Genomic DNA, 10,467 nt, shown 5'->3' with positions numbered 1-10,467 from the left:
TCCCTGCTATAGACATGCCCTTAGAGCTGGGGTCTGCTTGGTTAAATACCTAAGGTCTGTTTCTAATGAGATCTGCAGCTGCGTTGATGAGAATGGAGGTCTTCAGAGATGATCTGGAGGGGCCTCCTGGTCAGGACCTTCATAAAGGGGACAACAGTTTTGAAAACAGACTGGCAAGAGGAGCAAGGAGGGGAAGACTCGAGAGCCCGGCCAGACTTGGAAAATTCCACGGAGCCGAATGACACTTCCTGCTGTGTGTCTGCCAACAGGGGCCTGGCCATGAATATTTTGTGCTGTGTCTAGCAAGCATTTCACTTCATTTTCACCAGTCCTCCTGGGGCCAAAGCAACAAAACAACAAATTCGAGCCCTGCATTTCTCAAAAAGGCTCCTCTGCACGTTGCGTCCCAAGCAGCGACCCTTCTTGGAAACAGAGGCATCAAATCCCACATGCATCAGAGACACTCGGTCTTAAATTTCTGCCGCAGGGCTTTTTGCACGTTCTGGATTTTCTCCGTGATGACCGTGTCGCTCAGGTGATCCCCAAACTTTTGCTTGAGCAGAACCCGAATGATTTTGATGCATCGCTCATCCATCATGGGCTTGGCCTCGCGAAAGGTGTTGCCTCTCCGCCCGGTGATGGAGTGGCTCTGGATGTAGTCGGACGTGAAGAGCTTGTAGAGCAGGGTTTTGCAGGCGGTGCTGATTTTCTGGTCGAAGCGGATGGCTTCTTTGAGCTGCTCCTTTGTGTAGCCATTAAACAGCTCCACCACCTCGCAGGGCTGCCGGTGGGGCTCTTCCTGGAAGGAGAGCGATTCCAGCCGCTGCACTTTCCGTTTCAGGGACAGGACCTCTTGCTGCAGGTCCAAGACGATCCTCTCCAGTTGCTCAATCTTTTGTACCCTGCAAAAAAAAAGATCAAGCATGCACGCATGAATCCGAGTCGCAGGCCACCCTTCGCCTTGTAACCAGTGAGGCTTGGTGTGTCATGACTCAGATAACAGCTTTTCTCCCAAATACCTGCACCCTCTATGGCTGGAAAAGCAGGCTAGGAATGGCTGTTTCTCTCCCAATGCCCCCCTGCATTCAGCTATAGCGGACTTGGATATAAGGGACTTATTTTAACCAGAACAGAGCCAAACATTTCTGACTGTCCAAAATATTTGGGAGCTTGGTCCAGCTTGTTTGTTTTGTTTTGTTTTAACTTAGACTCCCAGGTTAAGTCATGAAAGTTTGCCTGGATGAGGATTTTCACCTTTGGCTTTATTTTAAAGTTTAGAGGAGGGTGTCAGTCTGTCCTGGTCTTGTCTCTACTTTCCCAGAGTCCTGGGGCAGCTTGGTAGAGTCAGAAACAAAACTCGTAGAGAGAGACACGCAAGCAATGGCAGTGCAGGAGGCATAGTGCAAAGAGGGATTTGTTTCTGGGGAATCAAATTGTCTAGAGACTCAGGACCCAGATCCTACATTTCTCATGCAAGGCGGTGGCAATGACAAAAGTGAACGCAAACTGTCAGTTGTCCATCAAAGGTAAATGATGGAGGTGTATGCTGAAAAGTGATATGATTTTTCAGTGTTTGGGATCTCTGCTGCCTGATACTAGTACTTAAACCCAAAAGCCTGAAGGAAGCTGTAACCAGAGTCTACCCATGTTAGGGGTTGATACCTCTTGGGTCTAAAAAAATGACCGTGCATTGTCAGGCAGCTGTTATCTAAACCCAGTTATTTCCTGGGGTATTGAGGGAAATGCAGGTTGGTGCAGGCACCTGTGCCTCCATCTTCCAATAATTACCTTTCCATTGCACTGGAGCCAACATTTTGCTGAACAACCTCAAAATCCTCTGTCTCCTGAGATGCTTCCATCTTTGGTTCATCACAGCTGAATTAAAAAAAAAACACACAGCACAATAAATAATGGAGCAAGATGCTTCAGATGTATTTCCTAGGTATTAAACCAGCCAGCTCCACTGTCATTAAATCAAGTGTTAGCTTGATTTAGAGGAAAATGTGATAGCGCCCGGTGTTAAAAGACAACCATTTTAGACACCTGTTGCAGGTCTCGGTAGCTGGCATGGAAAAGACTAGCCATTTTAATACATGGTAAATATTGTATACTTGATTTCCAGTTATCTTACCCATGTGAAGTCTCCTATGACACCAGGGCAAACCTAAATACTACCATCTCTGACCTGACGTTGATATAAACTGCGACTGCATTGACTGGCAAGGCAGTGGAAATCCAGGCCCTTGCTATAGTTTCAGCGGATTTATCCTGAGGTCAAATTCTGGGTCTCTGTGGGCACAGAAAAAGCTGCACTGATTTCTGCCTTGTCCTTCTCAAAGCCTTCTGGGCAGAAATGCAGAGCCCTCCGCAACTCCTCCAGACCCTCAGGGGACTTCTCTTTATCTGCTAGACCTTGAGAAGCAGGACAAACCAGCTCGTATGGCATCAGGGAACAAAAACACGGCTCTGCAAGCATGCACAGGGCGCGATGAGATATGCTTTGAAAACCATGCATCGTCCTAATTGCTCCGGAGCATATTACCTGTTTGCACAGAGAAGTTGCTGGCATTGAGCTAGAATACCATCTGACTTCCTCTTCACTGCCAGGGTGACATAATCTAGAAACAGGATTGGAGTATGAGGCAAAAAAAAGAGAGAGATGTTGCATTTGTTATCACCTGGATCCCTCGGTCTCCAGGACCGGTTCATCTAAACAGTTCTGCTTGATATCAAGGAGTAGCCTGACACCAAATGATCACCCACGTGCGACTCAGGCCTCTTATTTATACCTTGTAGAGAATTTGAGAAAACCCTTGTCCTACAACACCTATTTATATTTCAACCACAATCTCCATAGCAGGGTTCTTGTGCCATCAGCTAGGGCAGAGAGAGGTGGATGACAAAGAGACAAGCGTCTAGGGACACTAGTGTAGTAATTGCTATGGATGGAAACACATAGACAGGGTGATACGTGCATGGTGTATCTGTGGGTTAGTGGATGAATGGATACATGGGCAAGATGGGCAAAACTGGAAAGGATCAGAAACACAGATCACCATTCTTCCCAAGGCATGATAATTAATTAAGCAAGGAGAGCTCTTCACTGGCTTATGTGGAAAGAATTATTAACACGTAAGAAAAGTTTCGGGGTTTTTACTGGGCTCAGTATGACCTGAACAACCCTCTGCCATGCAAGGGGTCACCTTTTAAATCAAATGAGAAATGCTAAGGATAGAAGGGAGGCAAGGTGACCCCTTGCATGGTAGAGGGTTGTTCAGGTCATACTGAGCCCAGTAAAAACCCCAAAACTTGGTACTAGTGAATAATGCAGTGTGCCTCGCACCTTGAGATGTCTCACCCCCAAGGGGGGCACACTGCATTATTCACTAGTACGAGCATTAACACTGGAGCAAGAATTGGAGCAAATTGATGAATGCCCTCCTTGCACAGCCTGTAATCCCAGCTGCTTTACTTCTGGTCGCTGTGGTGGGCCTTGCTTCTTCATTTTGGGATGTCCCAGGCTCAGCCAGGCTGACAAATGGAGATGCTGGGCTGAAGGCACTTGAACCATGGCGAGGCACTGACACTGCGCAGTGGGGCCCAGGGTTGCTGCCAAGGCTGGATCTCTCCTTCATGAGCGAGGAGGCTGCCTCCTCGTGCCGGACGCCCGCATCATCAGCCCCGAGTGACGGCTTGGTGTGGAAAGCCCTGTTGCCAGCATACTTCCTCAAGGGGCTTCCTGGGGTCCACTTGGGAAAAGTCTTCCTTGATTTCTTAAGGGAAGGAGACAGCACATGGTGCATGGCGGGCTCTTCCTCTGAAAGCATTTAAGATGGCATACAGTTAAACAGCATGCACACCACATCCAGACTCCCACTGCCCACAACCATGTCCTCAGCCCTGACCACGTGCACACAGCAGTAGGAGTCACAAGGGGCTAACGAGGGTGCATTTATATCCCATCTCTTTTAAGGCCACTGTGGGTACAAGGTTACCAAGTGCAATTGGTTTCCTAGAACCAAAACGCCCTTTTTTTTGTCCTATCTCCCTGCTCCAGTGCAAAGCTGTACTTACTTAACTTCTCCAGGAGCTGTCTATCTTCCTGCAGCCTCTTCTCTAAAATATCCTTCTGCTCTGTAGGGAAAAGGAGGGATTTGGGGTTGTTTTGGTTTTTTTTAATGTTCCTCCGGATGCTCCCAAACAGCCCAGAGGAGCAAGCCGAGGAAGGAATGAGGCTCACTTACCACTGATGCCTTCCACGACCCCCCAGTACAAACCACTGAAGCCAGGGCAGCGGGCCAGCACCTGCTCCCCGACGGCGTAGAGGTGGAACGGCTTCCGGGGCTCCTTGATGTTCTCGATGTTGATCACGCGGCTGCCGTCCGGCCAGCTGATCAGGACATACAGCCTTGCAGCCATGGGGGCCAGCCCCACCTGGAGAGGAGATGAGCAACACAAAATCCTGCTATGCCAGTTCCCCCTGGCTGGCATGTTATTCCTCCATCCTTTCCCCCTTCATTACTAGGGATACACTCCAGGCCCCTGGATCCTGGGAACAATTTGTGATCAAATGCCTAATTACACAAGCCGGGTCATCGCACCGGACACATAATCCTTGCAAAATCTCGGCCGTCCTCAGCTGCAAATAGTTTGCTCTGCATTTGCGAGGACTGCGAGGTTTCTAAGTGACTTACAGTTATATGAGGATGCAGTTTCGACCCCCGACTAAATCAGGGCGCTCACCAGCAGCTTAGGAGTGGCTGAGACCAGTTCATTATAAGAGGCGAAATCAGATATCAGGTTGTGAGTTAAAGTCTGGTTCTGGGGTAAAAATAAAGCTACGGTCAAGAATGGATTGGGAATAATCAGGAAGTCACGTGCTAGTGCTACAGCAGTGAATGCTACAGAAATGGTTAGAATTAGGAAAAATAACCTGTTTGAGGAGTTTATAATCTCTCTCTTGTTCCCAGCATCTGAGGAATGGGGGTGTCCTGCTTGGGTACTGCAATGAGTGTTTGAAAACCACAGTTCTTGCATGGGAGAACTAAGGGGGGGGGGGGGGGCCTTACAATTAACTCTTTCAACCCCACATGTGCAGTCAAGTGACCCACTTTTGTGCCCGGATCTGCCTGCTCACTGCTTGCTGGTCACTGCAGTCGAACGGGTGGCAATATCACCAGGTGGTAGCTCAGCATGAGTGCCCAGCCCTCCTCCCTAGCGCTCTGCGTGCTTTCGATCCAGCTAGCTTCACTGACATTTCCCTTTCCCACAAGACTGAAGCACAGTGAGGCACAGAGAGCCCCTTTCTGAGTACTGATGCTAACCAGGGTGGATGGGGGGATACAAGCCAGCAGGTTGGCTTGCTGTGTGACCTTGAGCAAGTCACTTCCTTTCTCTGGGCCTCAGCATTCTCCTCCTGTAAAATGGGAATAATGGAGCTGGCAGCCTTTGTCATGGGATCTAGAAAGGAGGAGCATGACGGAAGAGGTAAGAGTGAGTCCTGGACTGGAATATTCGAGCATGTTGCAGCGTGGCTTTCTACTGGGCAGATGAAAGCAAAGCTTGCAGGTCCAAAGCACCTTTTTTTAGGTGTGCACATTGTCATCAATACCTGCCAAAGCAATCCCACTCAGCTTCTCTCTGCCGTGGTGCTAGGTGCTTATTAATTAAGCTTTAACCACATGGACAGGAAAGCCAAAGGGAAAAAAATCACACCTGCATTGTACAGAGGTGGCTATGAAACACGCCATGGGTAAGTAACTTGACCAAGGTCAAGTTACCGAGTCTGTGGCGGAGGAACGGACTGACTGCAGATCTCCTGAGCTGCAGCCCTGTGCCTTAATGACAAGAGTCTCCATCCTCTTCCACCCCCTCTTATTAGCAATACAAAGAGCTTTTCATTGTTTGGGAAACAATTGTTTCAGTGCCTGGCAGTCTGGCTTGGCTTTTCCCTGCAAGATAATGATCAAGGGGGAATAGCCACAAGCAAGCAGCAAGCAAGGGTGAGCTGGGAGGCCATGCACAGACAGAGGCACCCGGGCTGCCCAGAGGGTCAGCTCGAGATGAGTGACCCACAGCCATGCCCGGGTACGGGATCCCAGAACAACCTGGGAAATGAATCTAAGGCTGCCAACCAGCAGGCGGGTTTTGAAGAGACATGGGCAGCCAGTTGCCGGTCCAAAAATAAGCGAAGACTTAATATCCTACCTTGGTAGACATGGGTTTGGGAGCACAGGTCAGACCTCACACAGTCCAAACCAATTGCTCTCCTCTGGCTTCGTGATGCCCAAAATAAAGGCTTGGTGTTTCCTGCACCATCCACATTTTGAGTCCATTAACCCCGGGCTCTGAGCCCTACGCAGAAAACTTTCTTGTTCTTCCCTTCTGCCGTCCTTCGCCCCAGCCTCAAAATGAGCTTTGCAAGAATTTTGCAAATTCTTTTGCCAAAAAAGAATAAAAAGGCAAGTAACTTTCACCAACCTTGCAAGCTCGGTGTAAAACAGTCATTCACCTGCCTATTTAAGACTGTCCTGGGATTTATCCTACTTCCAAGTTCACCAGGACACCCCAAGGAAAGACAAGGTCTAACAGTCACAAACTGCTGGAAGACCATTTTAGACTGGACAGAAGGAAAAACTTCTTTACTGTCCAAGTCTCCAGAGTCTGGAATAGGCTTCCCCCAGAAGCGGTGCAAGCACCTACTCTGGATCCCTTTAAGAAAAGCATGGATGCATTTCTTGCTGAGCTGATCTGACCCCCACTGACTTCCAGCCCCTGGGGCGGGGGGCTGGACCCGATGATCTTGCAACATCCCTTCCCGCCTGAATGTCTATGAAATCTATGCCATGCCGCTCACTGCTTTATCATCTATCAATGGGCTTGCCCCTGAAACACAGGCGGCTAATAACCATCCCATCTAAATGCACAGGGACTGCAAATAATCCTGGTCTCGAGACCAAGAGAGCGGGCTGAGATAAATGCACAGCTGGCGTTTGTGTCCAAAAGCTTGCAAAGAACAATTTTCCCAACTGTTCAGTTGGTGTAATAAAAAAGATCGCATCTAGCCAGAGAACCAGCTCAGATTTTACCTTCCTTAACTGCCCGGCCAGGTTTATAGCCCTGTTTCAAAGCAGTTAGCGAACCGAGCTGCAAACACAATTCAAGCCTAAAGAGGAACTCTTTGAATCACTTCCCATTTTTTTTTTTTTTGGTGTGTGTTTAAACCGTATCTTCTAAAGTGCCTCCTGTGCCCTCCAAGCCCACTGACTGGCCTCTATTTTTTTTTAGTTTATTTTAAAGAATGCAAAAGAAAAGCTAACGACGCACGCACAGAGGAAGAGAGAGACAGAGACAGAAAGAGAGAGACAGAGAGCAGAGCCTGACATCAATACATCGCAGTCCTTGCCTGGTTAGCACGGTAGAGTCTTGCAAAATGTCTCCTGTCTATCCAGCTCTCAGCTGTCTGCTGCAGAAGGGAAGGTAGCCGCACAGTTGTTTTGCCTCCCGTGCATCCCCTCACCACAATTCCTCGCCAGGTTTCCTTTGTCTGGGTGAAGAGCAAACCCCCAGGAAGCCCCCAACTGCAAAACAAATACACCTTTCTGCTTTCTTTTTCTTTCTTCTTTTTGGGTTGTTTTTTTTAATCCCCTTCCGAAAAAACCTCGTGTCAGTCGGTTTCTTACCCGAAGAGAGAACAGAAAAGAGGAGGAAAAAGGCTTGGGTTTTTTGGAGCATGAATAAACCTTGCATTTCCATGAGTTATTCATGAATAATTCATGAAAATGCATGATTAATTCAGGTTCATGAATTATTCAGGAATAATTCGCGAACATTCCTGGTTAATTCATGCTTGTGCAGCGAGTGAGTCACGCTCTAGGGCTTGGTGAATTCTTCTTTTCTTTCTCCCCCAGACAGATGAAGACAAGAGGCTTGCAAGGGCCCCGCGCTGTACACCTCCCCTGTTTCGGCACAGTATAATAACCCATTCTTGGGGCCCTTCACAAACCAGAAAGGGAGAGCGAGCGGCGGGGCGCCTGAAGCCTGCAGGCTACGGAGGAACAGAACGAACTTGGAGACAAAAGGAAAAACTTGGCAGCAACCAGCACCCTTTCAAAGCACCTTTGGAAAAACACCACCCCAACCACATTGTGCATTTCCCCCTTCTTCCTCCCTCCACAGCCAGCCCTGGATAAGATATCTCTCATCTGTGTCCTGTCGCCTGCCATGTATTGAAACCGAGAAGGTGCTCAGGCCCAGCCGGAGGAAGCCAAGAATGACGTTTCCCCATCTGCCCCTACGTAGCCTTGCAAAGCACCTTGACTTCTTTGCATAGACCCTGAAAGTCCAGCAGTTTGCAACTGGTCTAATTGAGTAATTAAATTATTCTTGGTGGCAGTCAACCATGGGGCTCACCTCCTGGGCTTAGCTCGCTGGCTAGATGCGATCCTGCTGTATGGATTTGCTGCTGGGGTACTGCCATCCCAATACCCCGTGCATCTGTGCAGAAAGCTTTTCATAGCCACTTGCTTTGCTATGAACAGGCAAGTTCTCCTGCACTAGCCAGTGAAAACGACCCCTTTTCTGCAGTCAGACACTTATGACTCTATGGTGGCAATTGGGATCTGGACTCCATCCCAGTTGCCCCATTGGGTACCTCACCAGTGACGACTACAAATAACAGTTTCCTTTGAATAGTCCCATTAAAAGCATCAGTACAAGGTGTCCCTACCACCTTTTGTACCTGTGAGATGGGTATAATCATTAGAAGTGACCTGAACCAGAATCATAATTGCACCTTGCTCTGGATCTGGGGTTCTCAGGTCTGCCATTCTCCCGCCCTGGAGCCCAGGGTCTGGGTCAGATCAAGAACTAGATCTTGTTCTGGAGCTGCCAAGTATGTGCAGACATTCATAGCATTTCTTGAAAGGACCAAGATGGTCACGAGCCCCTGCAATCAGCCAAACTCACAGGATTTCCTCCACTTGCGACTGAGATCCTGGGGATGTTTTGGGTTTGTTTCTCCGGGAAGGGAGTTGAGAACAGTTGCAAGATTTGTGCCAGAGGGATGGGCAATTGTCAGTGAAAACCCCTTTTGAAAGCAACCCTTATCAAAATGATGCAGTTTAGGTGGGTGGGGGGACACTGCCGAATAACCCAAGGCCTCAGGGGGGGTCTTGGCAGTAACTCCAGACCTCACGAACATGACATCTCCCTTCCCCAAAGGCATTAACATCATCATCCATTTCTCCCATCAGCATCTCAGAATCAGGTATCTGGGAGGGGATCAGAAAACATGGCACAAATTCCCTTATAGGTAGCTAAGTTAAAGCTTATTGCTGTGCTCAGTGTGTCCCCAGGACACACACACTGAGTGTGATCTGCAGGGACACAAGGCATTGAAATGTATACTTTACTCAGCCTGGATAGAGGGTGTCATGGGAGCGTGTAACAGTTTGCAGGCGCACGTTTTGGGTCACCAAATCCAGGCCGGTGCTTGTGCAAACAACTGGCAGCAGTGGGATGGAGTGAGCCTTGTAAATACTGCACCCAGGAGCAGGTACTCGGTTACCCAGGGAGTATCATCCCTCCAGCCCCCAGGGTGAGCAGTGGCTCCTTTTGATTGCACAAGCGATCCTTGGCAAACTGCATTGCTTGGGGAAAAGGAGATGGAGCGACCCTGGTATCTCCTCAGCATAAGTGTCTGCCTGCCTTTCATGCTCCCAGTGCCCCTGCCATGGGCTAAGCATGTGTATTCGTGACAGTGTCTGCACACGAATAATTGGCAGCTGAGTGTCCGCGGCTGTGGCTTGCTTGTGAATCATTCGTGCAGGTTCCCACTTCATTTGCACATGCCGCAGCAGTCCTGGGTACCTTTTGCGGTCTCAAAGCAACAGGACAAGCCTCCTCCTCATGTTGGCATGTTCACAACAGAAGCAGATGCACAGAGGATGCAAACACAGTCCAAGGGAGTGCTGGCTGACACGGCTTCTTGAGCGTGGTGAAACAGCACAATCCCCCGCTTCAGCAGGGCTGGCTGGGAGAAGTTTCTCTTGAAGAACAGCAGCTAGAAAACTGATCTGTCCTGCAGCTTTCTTCTTCAGTGAATAGGGTTGCACCATCTTCATCGATGGAAATCTCTAAGGGCAAGTTAGACACACTTGGCTGGGATAAGTTAGCCTGGGATGCTCCTGCTTTGAGCAAGGGGTTGGACTTGTTGTGACCTCCTGATGCCCCGTCCAGCTCTGGATTTCTGTGATTCTCTAGAAACGTGTCTTCTGGTTCTTATTATTCCTGAATAATTCATGAACCTGAATTAATCGTGCATTTTCATGAATTATTCATGAATAGCTCATGGAAATGAATGGAAACCCACCAGTAGTTCAAGAGGGCCTTCATCCTGGCTGGGGACTTGGACCCCTCAAACTCTGCTACAAAGAGGACACCTTCATAGCAGCTGCAACTTATACC

At 48.8% G+C, this 10,467-nt stretch overlaps 1 protein-coding gene across 1 annotated transcript; it reads right to left on the bottom strand.

The window, feature by feature from the left end:
- LOC109292582 lies at positions 1-6,426 on the bottom strand. Its single transcript, XM_019510090.1, has 6 exons — positions 4,245-6,426; positions 4,075-4,134; positions 3,473-3,817; positions 2,543-2,618; positions 1,789-1,875; positions 1-902 (listed from the first exon to the last, which is right to left on the bottom strand). Exons 1-6 carry the CDS (start codon positions 4,489-4,491, stop codon positions 455-457), a joined length of 1,263 nt encoding a protein of 420 aa, XP_019365635.1. The 5' UTR covers positions 4,492-6,426; the 3' UTR covers positions 1-454.
- Between the last annotated feature and the right edge of the window lie 4,041 nt (positions 6,427-10,467).

This window comes from Gavialis gangeticus, unplaced genomic scaffold (assembly GCF_001723915.1).
Source record: "Gavialis gangeticus isolate Ggan-Ray unplaced genomic scaffold, GavGan_comp1, whole genome shotgun sequence".
In the NCBI taxonomy this organism is placed as follows: domain Eukaryota; kingdom Metazoa; phylum Chordata; order Crocodylia; family Gavialidae; genus Gavialis; species Gavialis gangeticus.
Note: the sequence above shows the minus strand (reverse complement) of the source record. Positions and strands in the feature narration are given on the sequence as shown.